A 20,046-nucleotide genomic window follows, 5' to 3' on the forward strand; every position below is an offset into this window, starting at 1 on the left:
ATTGGCTTGTCTGCATTGCGGGGTCTCTGTTCCCTCATCTTCCTTTTGACAATACCCCATAGATTTCCAATGGGGTTTAAGTCAGGCCAGTTTGCCGGCCAATCAAGTACAGTTACTCCATGGCTATTAAACCAGGTACTGGTAGTTTTGGCTTTGTGGGCAGGTGCCAAATCCTGCTGGAAAATAAAATCATCATCTCCAAAATGCTTGATTATGCATCAAGCCACTCCTGAACCAAAAACTACATCAGAAGCGTCTGTGCTGGGCTAAGGAGAAAAAGTACTGGTCTGTTGCTCAGTGGTCCCAGGTTCTGTTTTCAGATGAAAGCTAATTTTGCATTTCATTTGGAAATTAAGGTCCCAGAGTCTGGAGGAAGACCAGAGAGGCACAAAAGTCAAGCTGCTTCGAGTCCAGTGTGAAGTTTCCAGTCAGTGATGGTTTGGGGAGCATGTCATCTGCTGCTGTGGGTCCATTGACTTTTATCAAGTCCACAGTCAACGCAGCTGTCTACCAGGAAAATTTAGAGCACTTCATGCTTCCTGCTGCCAACAAGCTTTTTGGAGATGATGATTTTATTTTCCAGTAGGATTTCGCACCTGCCCACAAAGCCAAAACTACCAGTACCTGGTTTAATAGCCATGGAGTAACTGTACTTGATTGGCTGGCAAACTCGCCTGACTTAAACCCCATTGGAAATCTATGGGGTATTGTCAAAAGGAAGATGAGGGTACTGAGACCCCGAAATGCAGACGAGCTGAAGGCCAATATCAAAGCAACTTGGGCTCCTTAACACCTCAAATGTGTCAAAGGCTGATCGCCTCCATGCCACGCCGCCTTGATGCTGGAATTAGTGCAAAAGGAGGCCCAACAAAGTACTGAGGACATAATACAGTACATTAACACACTTTCAGAAGGCCAACATGTGTTTAAGATCCTTTTTTTATTGGTCACATGAAATATTCTAATTTTGTGAAATACAGCATTTGTTTTTTTGTTGTTGTCTTTAATCCATAATCATTAAAATTGAAACAAATAAAGGCTTGAAATATTTCACTTTGTGTGTTGTGAACTAATACACCATACAAGTTTCACTTTTTGAAACAAATTATTGAAATAAAAGGACTTTCCCTCGATATTCAAATTTTTTGGCACATACTTGTATATACAACATAATATTAATCTGTAAATGATACTATACATTAAATATTGCAAAATGAACTATATCTGTAGTTTAATAACTTAATAAATGCCAATTACGGGAGATAATCACTCACCTCATGGCCGCTATCAGCATATGGATCTGAAAGAGAAATCGCATAAATCACATTTTCTACAAACCATTCATTTTCTGTAAATGAAACAGTATTGCTAGAATAATGCTTACTTTTAGGAGCTCCTTTATACTTATAAGAGCTTTGAGAAAAATAAAACCTGGGCCTGGTTTCCACATCCTCATAAACATTATCAAAGGTTTGATGTAAATGCCCTTCCTGAGAAGAACTATGAAAAAAAAAATAAAAAATTTGTTGGCAACAAGTCTGATTAGTCTTGATCTCTTCATAATGAAAACTGCAGAACAATATTGAGGATGCAAGTTTAAGCCTTAAAGTCAAACTGTTTAGATAGCTATTTCAGTAACATCCCATAAATTAAACGCATGCATTTACATTGTTTCCAATGGAAGTTGGTGTTCACTGCTCATAAGTGGTCCATTCATTCTCAGATCAGAGGCCACTGATTCTGTAGTAGATGTCAGGATCCCAACATTTCTCATCTCTTCAGAAGGCTCTTCAGTGTTCTTTAGACCAGCCCATTGTAAATCCAGCCCATTGTCTTCATTTAGCACTGGTGGTGGAGGCAATGAATCGAACCCTGGAAATTCAGTGGCCTCTAAATCCAGAGCCGCCAGATTTATGCCATTAGCGTCTGCAGATTCTGGCACAGAAAGATCAAAATCTGGAAATTCGGGGGGAGGTATGCTTGCATCCTCAAGTGATGGATTAGCGGTGGCCAAAATCTCGAGCTTCTGTACAGATTCTGCAGGAAAAAATAAATAAAACATAAGCAAGTAAAGAAAGAATGATCAATTCTTGGTGCTCAGTTATTAATAATGGTTCTTATAATCAATGTTGAAAGTTTTTGCTGCTTAAGATTTTCAGGATTCTTAGATGAATAGAAACACAAATGTATTTGAAATTGAAATCTTTTGTAAATAAATATCTTTACTGTGACTTTTGATCAATTCAACACAACCTTACTGAATACTATTAATACTTTATACTTTTTTTGAATAGTATTAATTTCTTTCTTTTTTTAAGGTAAGACATTGCAGGTGAATAGGGTAAAAAAAAAAAAACTAATAGTTACTTACCCAGTTGATTGATTACATTGTTAAATGCAAACATTTTTTGTATTACAAGTTTTCTAAAATGTTAGATGAGCCCTATTTAATGAAATATGCACTAATTTGAATACATTTCTAGTACAAAAATCTAAACACTAGATCAAGAATCAATTTTTGTTTAATGTTTTTGACATATTAGAGTCAAATGTTTTTACAGAGGGGATTTTGGGTATTTCATTTTGTCACTCAATAATTCAGAAAATACTTAGAACAGAAAACAATATATTTTTGCAATTTTCAGGGAATAAAATGTTGTGTATAATAAAGCACATTATATATGAACAAATTCCTCTGTAAAAGCCTTAGGATATAAACAGGAATAAAAATGTCAAGTTTGGTGTGTGTAAGTGCTACTGAAGTGGAGATTTATGGCTCGGTGTAGGAGAAATAACTCAATTTGAGAAAATGGCATTTAAAAAAATATATGTATTGTCATTGAAATCTATTGACACATTTCAATTGATTTCATGTGACAGTTGGCTGCTGAAAATTCAGCTTTACAATTACATTTAAAAAAACAATAAAATAGAAAGCATTAATTTTAAATTGTAATATATTTTACAGTGTTATTGTTTACCATTTTTTTTTACCTTTATTAAAGCATATATATATATATATATATATATATATATATATATATATATATATGCTTTAACCTTTTTATGGTTGTCACTGCAGAGAATTCATTTTACAAACATAGTATTCAGTCTAGTGCTGAGGTTAACCGATATACGAGCAAAAATCAAGGAAAATATATCAAAAGAAAAAAAGAGGCAAATAAATAAAGTTTTACAAACCAATAGTAAGTGCATAACTCTGGTGACTGATGTGATATCCAGTCTTATATTTGCTCAGATCCACATGTGGGGGTCTTGGTGGCTTTGAGGGTACAGGGCCTAAGGATGCCAGATCAGGAAGAGGTTTGCATGCTTTTTCAGGCTGCTTGACTCCATTGAGCTCCATAACAGAAAAGGCTGCTAAGACACAAGAACAGGGTTAAAAATGAAGACAAAATATTCAGGACTTTACATTTTTATCATGCAAGGTGCAACACTGCAAAAAATGATTTTCTTACTTAGATTTTGTGTCTCATTTCCTGCCAAAATATCTAAAAATTCTTAAATCAAGAGGGATTTTTTTCAGTAAAAATTATTGTCTTCTCTTCCAAAAAACAAGTAAAAAAATTAAATGCGTTTTTGCTTGAAACAGGCAAAATACTTTGCCAACGGGGTAAGAAAAATAATCTTGATTTCTGTTTGAAATAAAAAAAAAATTGCCTACACTACAAAAAAATGCTTCTTACCGCCAAAATATTTAAGTCTTAAATCAAGAAGGATTTTCTAGACAAGAAAAATTATTTTCTTGTTTTCTGAAAAAAAAAGTCAAAATTAAGTGTGAATTTTGCTTGAAAAACAACAAAATACTCTGCCAATGGGGTAAGAAAAATAATCTTGTTTTCTGTTTGAAATAATAATAATAAAAAATGTGCCTACACTACAAAAACTGCTTTTCTTACTTAGTTTTTTTGTCTTGTTTCCAGTCAAAATATCACAAAACTCTAAAGTAAAAATTATTTTCTTGTTTTCAGTAAAAAATATTTCAGAAATCAAGATTTTACTTACCCCATTGGCAGATTTTTTCGCTTGTTTCCAAGCAAAAACACTTAATTTTGACTTGTTTTTTACTGAAAACAGAAAAATATTTTTTTACTTGTCTAGAAAATCCTTCTTGATGTAAGACTTTTTAGATATTTTGGCTGGAAATAAGACAAATGCAGTGTACCCCATTGGCAGATTATTTGGCTTGTTCCAAGCATTCATATGCACCCACTTAAATTATTTCACAGATTTGCAACTTACTGTTTGAACTTCCATTAATCTTCAACTGAGAAGTCTCTTGGTGACAACTCTCAGATTCAGTAGGCGATGAAGGACCTTCTGTGGGAAGCACATGTGCTTTACTAGCGTAGAAGCCCTTTGGTCTGCCGCACACCAATAAGTTCTTGTGGCAGAGCTTCCTTTTAGCTTTCTCTAGGGTGCTCAGGACATGCTGGTCGAAGAAATTAGTAACACTTCCAGGAGATGAATCCGTCTGTGAATAATTTGGTGAAGATGGAGCTGAACAATCTCGACCGGGGCACGGCGGTACAGGATTTGACGCAACCTCCACAGCTTCTGTACTTGTGGTCTTCAGGGTGGACTCTTCCGCCTGAACATTGAAAGTGCTACTGTTCTTCAAAAGCCCCAGACCATTTTTACCAGTTTCTTTGCCATATACTGAAACTCTGGTCAAGCTGAAAGGTGTAGGAGTTGGTTTCATGATGCATTTAAGAGGTGAGGTGATTTTCTTCTTCGGAGGAGGAGAAGACTCATGCTTTGGCTCGTTTGAAAGCGGCAACACGAGGGGCAAATGTCGGGCTTTAAGTGACTGCCTGTTAGGCCCATCTCCAGACCTACCAACTTCATATGTTGCGCCAGGAAAGCTTGGGACTGATACAGGGCGTTTTACCGAGTTTGTTTTCAGGTCTTCTCTTAAAATGACCCGGGGTTGACTAATGGTCTTGGTTTCCACATCCGAAGGAGAGCTCATGGTTATCGGACCAGAGCAGCCTATGGCAGATGCCGGGAGGCGTTTGGGTTTCTCAGGAACCATAGGCCTGTACCTCACCTGGATCTCTTCCTGAAACTTTGCCCTTAAAGATTTGAAACTGGTGCATGCTTCCTATAGTCAACATATAAAGAAAACAAATTACATCAGTTCATTGACAAATATACTAACACAATATTTGAGCTCCTACTAACACAGTTCAATGAACAGTGTGATATTCAAATAGGTAGGCGTTTAAAAACAAGATTATAGTTCAAAATCTTGTTTTTAAACATAAAACACATTCATACATTTACATATAAACAAAATACACGTATAAAACGTAGCGTACTTCTCCTCAACAAAATCTATTTGCCAAAATAAGACATGTTTGGCGTTTGTATTAGCAGCAGTTTTGTTTATCCCAAATAATTTGTTTACCTCTTCCATACTCGTTTAAATTCTCCTTGGCCAAGCGAGAATTTCATAAATATTACATAATGTCTTCAGAAAACGCGTCTAGACAGCGGAACATTGTTCTTACTGAGTGAATAAACCGGGCACGAATTTGCCCATTGCAAACTGTTGAAGGCTTGGCTCATGAATATTAATGACGTTGAGTGTACGTCGACCGATCTGATTGGCTAAAATAAAGACAATAAAGGAGAGGGCGCCAGTACCTGAGATAAAAAATCATTTTCGACATACATACTATGATATATATCTTGAGGTTTGTATTTACCCGCTATGGCGCCCGCTATTGTCTTTAACGTCTTTGTTTTATCCAATCAGGAGTAACTGGATACGTAAACGCAACGTAATTAATATTCATGAGCCTTTGCGAATTAGTATGTTTTACATGGCGGCGTTCGAAATACTGACAGGTAAACGTGTATTTTGTACATTATTTATTTTGAAAACAATGCCACTTAGGACATTAGAAACAAAAATAGATTCCTCAGTTAGCATGCCATATTTAAAATATATACAAGAAATATATTTATTGTGATTTGAATTACACGTCGAATCGTGTTGTGTTTTATGTTTGAAGGAAAGGTTGTATTCATTTTCTAGCGTTTTTTTTACATTATGCTTTACATAATGATACACTATTATCTACATAAAGATACATCCACTCGTACATTTATTCACTTTTTTTTAAACAACCATATATTTTGGTTCAGTGCCAGTCATCAAACTTTACTTCTTCTCAAAAAAAAAAAAAAAAAAACCTTATTAAGTTTCTTGTAACTCATGTGTTTGTTTGGAGGTGGAGCATTCTGGGCAAAAGTGACCAAGGGCTTTCCCCCCCCCAAAAAAACCCTGTCAATCATTAATAAAGCTGACAAACAGTTGGTAGACTGGACCTAAGTCTCAGATAAATCTCAGCCCAGTTATTCAGCTATGTGCAGATTTGTGTTTTCTGTTTGTACTCTTGGAATTGTTTTATCTCTCAGTCACCATATTTCTGCCACATGTACCGATGACTTACGACAGTCGTCAATCAACAGGTAATATAAATTAAATGTAATTTTAGGAGCTTTTCAATTTGTACCACGTAACCAAATGTTGTCTCACCAGGTCTAATGCATCTTCAAGACACACCAGAGGAATCAATACCCCTCCTCCAATTGACTGTAAACTCAAGAGTTGGACGCAGTGGTCATCTTGTGATTCATGTCGAGACAGGATGGTAAAAACTCTTTAAAACTTAATTATAGTTATGTAAAATTAAAAGAGTCCAACAGATATGGAAATGAAAGTCTCTGTTTTGATATATCGTAATGATACATTTGTTAATTCTGCAAAGAAAATCTACTTCATGTTTATGTTTTACAGATTCGTTTCCAGTATCTGGAACGAGCGTCTCAGTTTGGTGGTGAGAAGTGTGTGCACAGTCAGTGGGACGAAAAACAATGTCCAGAAGAGGGCGAGTGTCAACCACAAGAGAACCACTGTGGGGACATGTTTGCATGTGGGCCCAAAGGTTAATATTTCTGCCTGCCTTTCTGTCTACATGTTTGTTTGTCTGTATTTTAATGGCTTGTGTACTGTATGTGTTCTTACAGGACGCTGTATTGGACAGCAGCTCCGATGCAATGATGAAATAGACTGTTTAAATCAGAATGATGAGATTGACTGTGAAGTGCTAAACAGGAGAGAGACCAAATGTACTGGCATGTTGACTATACCAGGAGCTGAAAAAGCCACTCAAGGGTAAGATGTAGCAGATCTATGCATTGGTTTCACATCAAGAAAAATTAATTAAATCCACACCATCACATGGGTGTATTTTTTCAATATATTTTTAACAAGTACAACATGGACTATATGTATCCGAATTATAAAATGAGTTTATATATGTTTTATTCCCTCAGATACAATGCGTTGACTGGCGAATTTATGAATCATGTTCTGGACCCGGCATACTTTGGAGGACTTTGTGAATACATCTACAATGGAGAGTGGCGGAAACTCACTTACGATCCTTTCTGCGAGCACCTCAGTTATGATGATGGTGAAAAATATTTCCGGAAACCTCACAACTTCCTCTCATATCAAATAGTGGTATGTCCTGATGTCTCTGGTACTTTAATATCACAAGAAAATAACTTACTTGCTGTTTCTATTCCATTCATATGTGTGTTTTTTGTGTATTATAATTATCCCAAGGGTTTTGACATTGTGCTATTGTGCTGCAAATAATAGAAAATCATTGCTTGCAGTTATTGTAGTAATCATAAGCAAACTGGCAGTTCCAGTTCCAAACTAGCCTTAATCAAACTAGTTAGTGATCACTTTACACAAAATGTATGAAACAGCAAATTCATTTGGCAAGTCCCTCAAATAGTGCACTTTAAGAGTATAGGGCAGCAATTTCAGACACAGCCCTAAAGACCTTGATTGACTGGTTTGGATGCATTTCATTACAGTTGGGTTTAGTTAGGATGATGGCCCTACAAAAGTATACAGAATGTAGATTTATTATTATTTATTATAGGTTTAAGCTCGGGACATACCAAGCCAATTGTCGGCCATCGGGCAATATCAAGTGGTTTTTGAGTGTTAGTTGGCTTTACTTTCCTCAGTGTGTTCTGCACTGTTGACTCTAGTCGGATGAAAAACCAGAGGGTTTAAATTGGTGCCGTGACCCAGATGGGAGTGCGGTTTAAGCTCGAAACACCAAGCTGACAGTTGGCTGTCTAGCAATGTCAGGTGGTTTTTTAATGTCGGTTAGCTTTAGTTTTCTCAGTGTGTTCTGCACCATTGGCTCTAGTCTGACACCAACAGGTTTTTTTTTTCGTTTTTTTTTCGGGTAATTCTGCATGTCGAATCGACAGTGGCGGTCATTGTCAAGAAAGTAAACAACTCCTTGGTGCCGGAAATACTGGCTTGAGGGGAGTAGAACCAGAGGGATTACATTGGTGCCATGACTCCGATGGGAATGAGGTTTAAGCTCGGGACACACCAAGCTGACAGTTGGCCATCGGGCAATGTCAGGTGTTTTTTTTTAATGTCGGTTAGCTTTAGTTTTCTCAGTGTGTTCTGCACCACAGAACACACAGTGTGTTGGGGCAGCCATGGCTTAATGGTGAGAGAGTTGGGCTTGTAACCCAAAGGTTGCCCAAAGGTAACCCAAAGCTTGCAGGTTCGATTCCCACACCGGCAGGAATTGAAGGGTGGGATTGTGAATCCCTCAATACCATGACTGAAGTGCCCTTGAGCAAGGCACTGAACCCCCAGTTTGCTCCCCGGGCACTGGAGCAATGGCTGCCCACTGTTCTGGTGTGTGTGTGTGTGTGTGTGTGTGTGTGTGTGTATGTGTGTGTTTGTTCACTTCTCACTCCTGTGTGTGTGCACTTGGATGTGTTAAATGCAGAGGACAATTTTCGAGTTTTGGTCACCATACTTGACAATACGTCACGACTTTCACTTTCACTATTGGCTCTAGTCTGACACCAACAGGTGTTTTTTTTTTTTTTTTTTGGCTAATTCTGTATGTCGAATCGACAGTGGCGGTCATTGTCAAGAAAGAAAACTCCTTGGTGCCGGAAATACTGGCTTGAGAGGAGTAGAACCAGAGGGATTAAATTGGTGCCGTGACCCCGATGGGAATGACGTTTAAGCTCGGGACACACCAAGCCAATTGTCGGCCATCGGGCAATATCAAGTGGTTTTTGAGTGTTAGTTGGCTTTATTTCCTCAGTGTGTTCCGCACTGTTAGCTCTAGTTGAAAGAAGAACCAGAGGGTTTAAATTGGTGCCGTGACCCAGATGGTAATGCGGTTTAAGCTCGGGACATACCAAGCCAATTGTCGACCATCAGGCAATATCACGTGGTTTTTGAGTGTTAGTTGGCTTTACTTTCCTCAGTTTGTTCCGCACTGTTAGCTCTAGTTGAAAGAAGAACCAGAGGGGTTAAATTGGTGCCGTGACCCAGATGGGAATGCGGTTTAAGCTCGGGACATACTAAGCCAATTGTCGACCATCAGGCAATATCACATGGTTTTTGAGTGTTAGTTGGCTTTACTTTCCTCAGTTTGTTCCGCACTGTTAGCTCTAGTTAAAAGAAGAACCAGAGGGGTTAAATTGGTGCCGTGACCCAGATGGGAGTGAGATTTAATCTCGGGACACACCATGCTGACAGTTGGCCGTTAGCAATGTCAGGTGGTTTTTGAGCGTTGGTTAGCTTTAGTTTTCTCAGTGTTCTCCGCACCATTGGATCTAGTCTGACGCCAACAGGTGTTTTTCGCCTGATTCTGCATCTCGAAACGCAGCAGAGGTTGTCAGTGAGAAAGAGAACTCAGAATGAGTGTATAAGAAAAAAATTTGAACTGAAAAAAGCAAACCCTCAATGGATTGAAAAGGGAACGCAGGTTAATAAAACATAAATCACATTGTTTGCTGAGAATGACAATGTATTACTTTTTTAATTACATTCTACGCCAATCAAACTTCCTGATACTGAACAGATTGAGCATATCTCAGTTCTTCTTAACACTGACTCTATTGTCAAGTGTTGATTATTTCTCATTCAGAAGTCCGTACCCTAGTAAGGCTGCTTATATTGGCTGCTCAAGCAACGTCCAATGCTCCTGGAGGGCCAATGTCCTGCAAAGTTTAGCTCCAGCCTGCCCCAGCACACTTGTCCAGAAGTTTCTAGTCATCCTGAAGACCTTGATTAGTAGGTTTAGGTGTGTTTATTTAGGACTGGAGATAAGCTTCTGCGAGATAGTGGCCCTCCAGAAGCAGGACTGGACATATCCTTGATCAAAGGTTATTCTAATTTGAAGAATCCTTGGAAACCAAAATCAATTTAAAAAGTATTTTTGCACCATAATCTTGGAGGCTGAATCTTTTACGACATAGCAAAGCTGTCTTACCTAAACAAGTGTTCGTATTTCAGTACCTTGATCAAACTTACCAGCCTGTAACCATCTAGTAATCCAAAAGTTTCATTAGCTTTCAAGTGTGTTTGACTAGGTTTGGAGCTAAACTCTGCTGGAAAGTGTACCTCATGTGTTTTGAGTTGAGAACTGCTGTATTAACCTTCCAGTTGAGAAGCACCCACTGTTTGTGCTTTTGTTTTTGCCAGGCACAAGCGACTACTGAGGAAGCATCAGATTATTATGAAGACGCTGTTGGCTTGCTTAAAGCAAGGAATGTAGAAGCATCCATTAACTTTGGTGTGTCATTAAGAGTCGTTGTGGAAGTTGGTCTAGAGTCTAGTTCAGATTTCAAGTTTCTAAGCAACATATCACAATACACTAATAAGGTAATGTAATACATTTTGCTAATATATATCAACTCAAATCCCTTTATTGTCACCGTGTACCAGTTTTGCCACGTCCACTAATTATCCACGGTAACTTATCCATTTGTATGTTTGATTGATTGTCATGAAAAATGTTAACACTCTGGCATTTTTGTTTGATCTATGGTATGCCATGTAATGGTAAAACTATATAGTCTGAAACCACTTGGAAACTGCATGCATCCAGCTTTTCAGTTTCATTTTTTGCATGTTTAGGATGTGGGCTTTGTCAGGCTGTCGTCAAAAGTACAAACAGCTCAGTTTAAGATGAGAAGCAGAGACTTGACTCTGGATGAAGACATGCTGTGGGCTCTGGGTGATCTGCCTGATCAGTATGATTTTGGTGCATATTCCCAGTTTTTCAATAAATATGGCACACACTATATCACAGAGGGAACTATGGGTGGAGTCCTGGAATATGTTGCTGTTGTGAACAAAAATGCCATGGAAAGAAATGGTAAGTAATATGGCTTGGTAACATACAAGCTAAATAAAATGGACAGAGTACTGTATGTAATTGTATTTTATTTTATTTTTTAACCACATTTCTTTCACTAGAAATGACTGGGTATCAGCTGGGATCATGCATTGGTGTATCTTTTGGCATGGAATTGGTGCAAAATGTTGAACTAAAAAAAAAATATAAAGCATGTGGAAAAGTTGGAGGAAAGACTGAGAGTATGTAACTTGGAACACCATGTATTTTGATTTCTTCTTTTGGTTTTATCCTTTTTTAAATGTAACTTTTATTTAAATGTTATTTCATTTTCAACAGCTGGCATTCAGTCCAGCAGTTCTATTGAGGATATCTTTGGCTTCGTGAAGGGTGGACACACCAGCACTGGTGCTGGAAGTTTGCTCATCAAAGATGCCAAAAGTTATCAGGACTGGGGAAAGAGTCTCAAATATAACCCTGCCCTAACTGAGTTTGAGGTACATTTGCCTTTCTAACTTAATACTCTTGTCATGTAGTTGTTTCATACTTTAGTTATTTCATGTACATTTGACTTTTGATAGGGTGATGATTAAAGGGATAGTTCAGCCAAAAACGAAAATGTGATGTTTATCTGCTTACCCCCAGGACATCCAAGATGTAGGTGACTTTGTTTCTTCAGTTGAACACAAACAAAGATTTTTAACTCAAACCGTTGCAGTCTGTCAGTCATATAATGGCAGTGGATGGGCACCAAACCTTTAAAAGTAAAACAAAACATGCACAGACAAATCCAAATTACACCCTGTGGCTCGTGACGATACACTAATGTCCTAAGACACGAAACGGTCGTTTTTTTGCGAGAAACTGAACAGTATTTATATAATTTTTTGCGCAAACGCCGTAAGGGGAAATCGGTAAAAAGTCAACAGTCCCGGGTGAGTTCGCTCAAGCAAATGTAATCTTTTAGCTTTAAATCAGTTTTACAATCAGGATAAGCACAAGTAATTACCGTTTTGAATAGCCGCTATAATATACACATAATTTCTGTGCACTGTGTAAACAATCAGTGTCATATACACTTTACAGATCGCTTCCGGGTGTTTGCGTATACTACGCCAGACAGTTGTTGGACAGTTGTTGGACATGGCTGTATATCAGAGATAAAAAATGATATAAATACTGTTCAATTTGTTGCAAAAAACGATCGTTTTGTGTCTTAGGACATCAATGTATCGTCGAGAGCCGCAGGGTGTAATTTGGATTTGTCTGTGCATGTTTTGTTACTTTCAAAGGTTTGGTGCCCATTATATGACTGACAGACTGCACCGGTTTGAGTTAAAAATCTTCGTTTGTGTTCTGCTGAGGAAACAAAGTCACCTTCATCTTGGATGCCCTGGGGGTAAGCAGATAAACATCAAATTTTCATTTTTGGGTGAACCATCCCTTTAACATTACACAAAGTGTTGTGGTTGGACGCCAGATACAGAAAAAAAAATGACATTCATTGCAATAATTAACAGATAAAATGTAGTTGCAATAAACATGTTAAGAAAATCCACAACTGGAGCAGAGGAGGATTATTATTCTGCTGCACGAAAAAGAGGAAGATGGTTTCATCTATGGCTGACCAATCAGCAGGAAGGGGCATTTAAAGAAGTAGTTTACTTCCAGGAAACCTTGTTGTCATCCAAGATGTTCATGTCTTTCTCTCTTCAGTCATAAAGAAAATATGTTTTTGAGGAAAACATTTCAGGAACTATCTCCATATAGTGGACTTCCGTGGTGCCCCCGAGTTTGAACTAATCAAGACAGGAATTTGAGGTTAAGTATATATATATATATATATATATATATTTTTTTTTTTTAAATGGCCAATCGTTTCCCTAGATTTCCCTTATTCCTCGGCTGGGGTCGTTTAGAGCCCTTTGAAGCTGCATTTAAACTGCATTTGGTAAGTTCAAACTCGTGGGCACCATAGAAGTCCACTAAATGGAGAGATCTTTTCCTCAAAAAACATAATGTCTTTACGAATGAAAAGAAACCGTTTTTTAATTTTTCTACTTTCATTATTAAATAAAAAAATGAGTGAACGAATGATACACAGATTGAAAGGTGTCGTGCATACTTAATTTTCACTTTGGATGGAACCCCAGCTACTGATATTCTATTCATTGTTGTTTCTTTGAGTTTTAATGATCACTGCTGCTCTATCACAGGCTTTACCGATATATGAGCTGGTGCGTTTAAGCACAGTAGCCGAGCAGTTTCGCACAAAGTTGCCTCATCTGAAGATGGCATGGGAAGAGTACATGCAGAACTTCAACCCGTGTCGCTGCGCCGCCTGCATGAATAACGGCATTCCTGCGCTCTCCAGGACAGACTGCAGCTGTATTTGTAAAAATGGTTACAGGGGTCATGCCTGTGAGGAGACTGAAAGAAAAGGTAATGTACTTAATCAAAATATAGCTCTTACTTTAGAAATATATGTGGTTTGAGTATTGTCGTTAAAGGTGCTTCAAAAGGTTCTTTAAAGCATTTCTTGCTTACCTTTTTATAATCTGAAGAACCTTTTTGGCACAAATAACCTTTTTTGAAACAGAAAGGTTCTTCAGATGTTAAAGGTTCTTTATGGAACCATTTAGATAAAGATTCTTCTATGACATTGAAGCACCTTTATTTTTAAGAGTGTAGAGCAAATGCATTGTATGGACTACCTTTTGTACTTTGGCTCTCAAGCTCTATAAAGGACAATTAATTAAATTTCTAATCACGATTATGAATGCCACGATTACGTAATCATCCAAAGCTGCGATTACAAAAAAAAAAAAAAACTGTATTATTCTGCGTGCTTAAGAGGCGTGTTTAGAGCATGTCACATTGTGAGAGGTGAATCGATATTGTTATCATGGGCACATCAAAATACAGAGAATAATCATAACAAATAAACGCTCTGGGGTGCGTTTCCCAAAAGCATCGTTAGCCAACTATGGTCGCAAGTTCCGTCGTTACCAACGTTTCCCAACAGCATAGTTCAAATGAACTTTCGCTAACAGCGTTGCAAACTTGCTTGGTTGGAACTACAGCTCTCGACCTGTGGTTAGAAGCATCGTTTCTTGTTAGTAAGACATGTGGGCTTAATAAATTATGTTCTTGGTCACAATTTGCAAGCTAACACGCAGTACAATCTATATCCTCAATTTAATCTAAATATAAATGCATTTTAATCTATGTATTTTTGTGCGTCCTTTATAAGCACCGTTTTTGATTGGTGCGCATGTGCATAAAAGCCTAACCCCGGAGTATGACGTAAGGGAGAACACGCGATGAATCAAACATCAAATAAAGCGAAATGACAGGGAACAAAAAAATTTTAAATTAGTCATTAGGTGCCATGTTCAATATAGCTGCATTTTTGAGATCTCTAATCAGTTAAATAGCAGAAGTTATTACTCGGTTGAGTCATAAACAGCAGCCCTAAGTTGTTGAACTAATGTGGTTCAAACGACAGAGGTGCGACTGTGTTCGGGAAACAGTCGTGACTACTTAGTTCGTTTCAACAACAATGCATCGTACTATGGAGGTTAACCAGCGAGTTACATCGTTTTACGGGAAACGCACCCCTGGATGAAAGCGCACTTTCATTCTCTGACAGCAGATGGCGCTAATCATAATGCAGCCGTTACCCCGGAAACCCCAAAAACAAAACAGCTCTCAGTTTCGGAAAAGTGTTTAAATTATTTAAATAGACATTCAGATTTGTGTATTTGCTGTGGTGTTCATCACAGCGCCAAATACTTAAATATTTAGACTTAATTGGTTATTTATTTTCAAACTTTTTTACATTTTAATATGGACCACAACATATTGTTTGAAAGTATTTTGATTCTTTATTGTTCGGTTAAACTTTACATTAGGGCTTCGTTAGTTAACATTAACATAAAATGCCATTGAAACATTCTTCTAAACATTCATTAATCTTAGGTAATTCCAATATTTAATAACAAATTGTTCAAATCAAAAGTTGTAACTGTTATTTAATGAGCTAACATGAACTAAGAGTTGTATTTTTTAACAAAGATTAATAACTTCGGTAGCAAATGTAGCTATTGCTGATCGTGACTATTAATGCATTAACTAAGAGATTTTACTGTAAAGTGATGCCTATTGGTCTTTATAAATTTTTGCACTTTAATCTGTGTAAATTTTCTAACTTTATACATTTTTTGTGTATTGCTTTATTGTATTTGAATGTTCAGTTAGAAAATAGTTGTTAAAACTGCTATACTATATGATGACACCCTTTTTTGCAAATAAATTTAAGTATTGTGATAATACTGTATACCATGAGAAAAGCATTGTCAATTAATCACACGTTGAAAATTGATATATCCCTATGCATAATGCATATTTTTACTTTTTTATTTAAAGAAAGCAAACCAATGTATTATTAACATTTGTGACAACGAGAAAAGGAGTATAATTTTATATATATATATATATATATAATACAATTATGGCATGCAGTTGCTTCAAACAATGATATAAAGATATTTAAAACATCAATCAATGTAAATTGTGATAACTGTAATTAATACTCACAATTACAATTTCAAGGAAATAATCGACAAATATGACTTTTGTCATAATCGTGCAGCCCTAGTTACAGGTGATAGTCACTTATAGAATACAGTTGAATATATAGAGTATTCAGTCCTCTCAAACACTAACAGTGTAATGAATCAAGGCCTTTGCAGAGCACAGTTTCTAAGGTTTTTCTCTGTGACAGGTCCTACACATGGAGTCTGGAGCTGCTGGAGCTCCTGGTCCACATGTAAGTTTGGAAAAAAGACACGAGAACGAAAATGCAACAACCCACAGCCAAAGGATGATGGTCTGCCTTGTCAAGGAATCAGCAGTCAGAAGAAAAGTTGCTAAAATGCATCATAATGCAACATAATACCACTTCTGTCTGCTTAAAATATAGATTCTGTCATTGATATTATTTTTTTGTTGTTGCAAAACAAGCACAAATTTAAATTGCTGTTTTAGATTGACCTTTGCCAGCTAATGTTGTTCAGTTTAATCAAAGTATGCAAATTTTGGGGGCTTTTTGACCTTTCCCGGTCATGTTCCCCCTAGTTTCTCTTCAGTTGTTTACTGTCTCTCTCTATATATATATCTTTAAAATAAAAAATAAAAATAATAATTTTAAGGAAATGTTTACCTAAAAATGTCTTGTGGTTGTTTGTAAAACAAGAAAAAGATTTTTATTCAGTAACTGGAAGTACACTTAAAAATAAAGGTGCTTCAAAAGGTTCTTCAAGCGATGCCATAGCATAGAAGAACCATTCAGTCAAAGGTTCTTTATAGAGCCATTTCTTGCTTACCTTTTTACAATCTGATGAACCTTATTTGGCACAAATAACCTTTTTTGAAACAGATACAGTAGGTTCTTTGGATATTAAAGATTCTTTATGGAACCATTTAGATAAATATTCTTCTATGACATTGTGAAGCACCTTTATTTTTAAGAGTGTAAAGCAAATACATTGTATGGACTACCTTTTGTACTTTGGCTCTCAAGCTCTATAAAGGACAAAAAACAGCAAACTTCTTAACCTAGTTGTAGAAAAAAAAAAACATGAAGCACATAAATGGGCTTTTTTTTCAACCTGTAGTTCTGGGCTTCCGTAATGATCAAATTCAAACATTCAAAGAACTCAAATAACTTTAGTTGATTTTTAGTTAAGCATCAATACTGTGTTTAATTTTTCATAAATGTAGGAAGGATAATAAATTTAATCAAGTGTCCAAAAAAATATTTAAAAAATTATAAATTAAACATTTGTGCTTCACAAAATGTAAAGTGTCACTATGTGGGTGAATATCTAGCAGTTAGTGGGCTGCACTACAAAAAATGCTTTTCTTACGTAGATTTGTTTGTCTTGTTTCCAGCCAAAATATCAAAAAAATCTTGAATCAGGAAGGATTTTCTAGACAAGTAAAAATTATCTCAAAATTAAGTCAAAATTAGGTGAGTTTTTGCTTAAAACAAGCAAAATAATCTGCCAATGGGGTAAGAAAAAAAATCTTATTTCAAGCAGACATAGATTATTTTGTTTTACCCCATTGGCAGATTATTTTGCTTGTTTTAAGCAAAAACTCACCTAATTTTGACTTGTTTTTACTAAAAACAAGACACTAATTTTTACTTGTCTAGAAAATCCTTCCTGATTCAAGAATCTTTAGATATTTTGGCTGGAAACAAGTAAGAAAAGCATTTTTTGCAGTGTGTTGAGTAACTTAAAGGTATTTAGGGGATCCTGAAGATCATCATTACCCAATGTAATAGAAAGATTTAGTATATTGGGAGATTCCAGTGTTACCTGTTCCAGTGTAACAAAGATATCTGTCCCAGACCAAAATCAAAGTATTTACAATACAGTCCCTTGCAAAGGTATTCATACCTCTCATACCTCTCTTTTTGCCGTTTTGTTATGTTAAACTGCTTTAAATTACTTTTTTTCCACATCCATCTACACTCCATGCACTATGATGACAAAGCAAAACACAACTTGTCATAACTTCAAAAATGTACTAACAATAAAAAAAAAATAAAAAAAAAAAATAAGTACATTGTAAAAGTATTCATATAGCTCTTTTTTGGGTATTATTCAACACTGCAAAAATGCTTTTCTTACTTAGATTTTTTTTTCTTGTTTCCAGCTAAAATATTTAAAAATGCTTAAATCAGGAAAGATTTTCTAGACGAGTAAAAATTAGTTTCTTGTTTTTAGAAAAAAAAACAAAAAAAGTCAGAAATAAGTGTGGTTTTGCTTGAAACTTGTTTTCCATTTGAAATAATATTTTTTTTTTGCTTACCCCACTGGCAAATTATGTTGCATGTTCTAAGCAAAAACTCACTTAATTTTGATTTGTTTGTTTTTTTCTGAAAACAAGAAAATAATTTTTTCTTGTCTAGAAAAATCCTTCTTGATTTAAGAATTTTTAGATATTTTGGCTGGAAACAAGACAAAAAAAAATCTAAGAAAGAAAAGCATTTTTTGCAGTGAACAAGATTTGCACATCTGCATTTGGCAGTTATACACTGCAAAAAAATGCTTTTCTTACTAAGATTTTTTGTCTTGTTTCCAGCCAAAATATCAAAAAATTCTTAAATCAAGAAGGATTTTCTAGACGAGTAAAAATTAATGTCTTATTTTCAGAAAAAACAGGTCAAAATTAATTGTGTTTTTGCTTGAAACAAGCAAAATAATCTGCCAATGGGGTAAGAAAAAATAATTTTGTTTTCTGTTTGAAATAAGATTTTTTTTTCTTACCCCATTGGCAGATTATTTTGCTTGTTTTAAGAAAAAAATTACTTAATTTTGGCTTGTTTTTTTCTGAAAAAAAAAAAACAGTCCCACAGCATGAGGCTGCCACCAGCACACTTTACTTTTAGGATAGTACTCTGGAGCTGATGAGCAGTGCCTAGGTTCCTTCAAACATGATGCTTAGAATCAAGGTTCATCAGACCACAGAATCTTGTTTCTAACAGTCTGAGGGGCTATTAGATGCTTTTTTTTTTTTTTTTTTTTTTGCAAATAGTGTGTTTTCATGTGTCGCTGGGGTGTTGCAGTGATGTTTGTCCCTCTGTAAGTTTCTAATATCTCCACATATGATCCTGGAGCTCAACTAGAGTGACCATCAGGTTCTTGTTCACCAGTCTAACCAAAGCCCTTCTCCATCAATTGCTCAGTTTGCCCAGGAGGCCAGCTCTAGGAAAAGTCATTGTTGTTTCAAACTTCTTATATTAAGGGTAACAGAGACTACATGTGTGTAAATGTGTGGCTTGATGTAATTCTGCTTCTGAGCTCTACAGGCAGTTATTTTTTTTATTTTTATTTTTTTATTTTTTCACCTCAGGGCTTGGATTTTGCTCTAATATGCATTTTCAGCTGTTAGACATTTTAGTTAGTAATTTGTGCATTTCCAAATCATACCCATTCAATTGAATTTGCCACAGGTTAACTTCACCTGAAGTGTAATAATGTCTACAAGCGATATTAATGCTGCTGAGCTGAATTTAATCAATTTCATCCCAAATAATGTATTTAAGCCTGTATTTTTAATACATTTGCAAAGATGTTAAAAACGTTTTTTTTTTTTTTTCATTATGGTGTCTAGAGTGTAGATTGATATGAGGAAAAAGTAATTTAAAGCAGTTTAACATAAGCAGCAACATAAAATGTGAAAAAATGAAAGGGTATGAATACTTTCGCAAGGCACTGTATACAATATATATTTTTAAAGAAAATGAAGTCTACGAGCGATTATGGTTTTTGTATGGACGTTATTTCCTTCAGCGGTGAGTAAATGTAATTAGTGTAAGGGATTTACAGTTAAGACACCTCAACCAGTTATGATGACTGAAAACCAGAGATGCAATCAATCAAGAAAACATATTTTTACAGCATTTTTTCTTTTATTACAGCTCTAGATAAAGAAAATTATTTATTTGCATGCATTTGCCCACTAAACCTGGCAATATATTTTATCCATGTTACAACAATATTTAATTGTACAATTTTACTTTTTGATACATTTATTTGTTGTTTGTCAGGTGGCAGATAGGTTCAGCAATCGGCTGATTCCTCCTGAGGCCCAGGGCAGGTTACTCCACCGTTCTCTGGTGCTGGATTATTACACTGGCGGCTTCGTTTCTGGCTCTTTTGTGTGCAGGTGGACCATGAAGACCAACAGCTCCAGCTGCCATCTACTGACGATGCTGTGAGTGTTAGGATAA

The 20,046-nt window shown here is 36.1% G+C and overlaps 3 protein-coding genes across 4 annotated transcripts in view; 1 reads left to right on the top strand and 2 right to left on the bottom strand.

Moving 5' to 3' along the window:
* LOC141343617 (uncharacterized) overlaps window positions 1-5,440 on the bottom strand; it is a 16,572-nt gene extending 11,132 nt beyond the window's left edge. Inside the window, exons 1-6 of the mRNA XM_073848197.1 lie at window positions 5,432-5,440; window positions 4,264-5,125; window positions 3,202-3,381; window positions 1,668-2,037; window positions 1,385-1,500; window positions 1,275-1,300 (exon numbers count right to left, since the gene is read on the bottom strand). Coding sequence (XP_073704298.1) covers window positions 1,275-1,300; window positions 1,385-1,500; window positions 1,668-2,037; window positions 3,202-3,381; window positions 4,264-5,125; window positions 5,432-5,440 — 1,563 coding nt within the window. The remainder of the gene's footprint in view (window positions 1-1,274; window positions 1,301-1,384; window positions 1,501-1,667; window positions 2,038-3,201; window positions 3,382-4,263; window positions 5,126-5,431) is intronic.
* Window positions 5,441-6,834: 1,394 nt separating this feature from the next.
* Window positions 6,835-16,175, top strand: LOC141344792 (complement component C8 alpha chain-like). The gene is made up of 9 exons (XM_073849690.1): window positions 6,835-6,977; window positions 7,060-7,207; window positions 7,369-7,558; window positions 10,586-10,765; window positions 11,021-11,261; window positions 11,363-11,482; window positions 11,580-11,737; window positions 13,457-13,682; window positions 16,027-16,175. Exons 1-9 carry the CDS (start codon window positions 6,956-6,958, stop codon window positions 16,173-16,175), a joined length of 1,434 nt encoding a protein of 477 aa, XP_073705791.1. The 5' UTR covers window positions 6,835-6,955.
* Window positions 16,176-19,744: 3,569 nt separating this feature from the next.
* The window catches only part of LOC141344033 (complement component C8 beta chain-like), a 46,771-nt gene continuing 46,469 nt past the window's right edge, over window positions 19,745-20,046 (bottom strand). For both annotated transcript variants that reach the window (XM_073848751.1, XM_073848752.1), the window contains one exon: window positions 19,745-20,028. In XM_073848751.1, coding sequence (XP_073704852.1) covers window positions 19,877-20,028 — 152 coding nt within the window. In that variant the 3' untranslated portion in view covers window positions 19,745-19,876. The remainder of the gene's footprint in view (window positions 20,029-20,046) is intronic.

Source organism: Garra rufa, chromosome 10 (genome assembly GCF_049309525.1).
Source record: "Garra rufa chromosome 10, GarRuf1.0, whole genome shotgun sequence".
Lineage (NCBI taxonomy): Eukaryota > Metazoa > Chordata > Actinopteri > Cypriniformes > Cyprinidae > Garra > Garra rufa.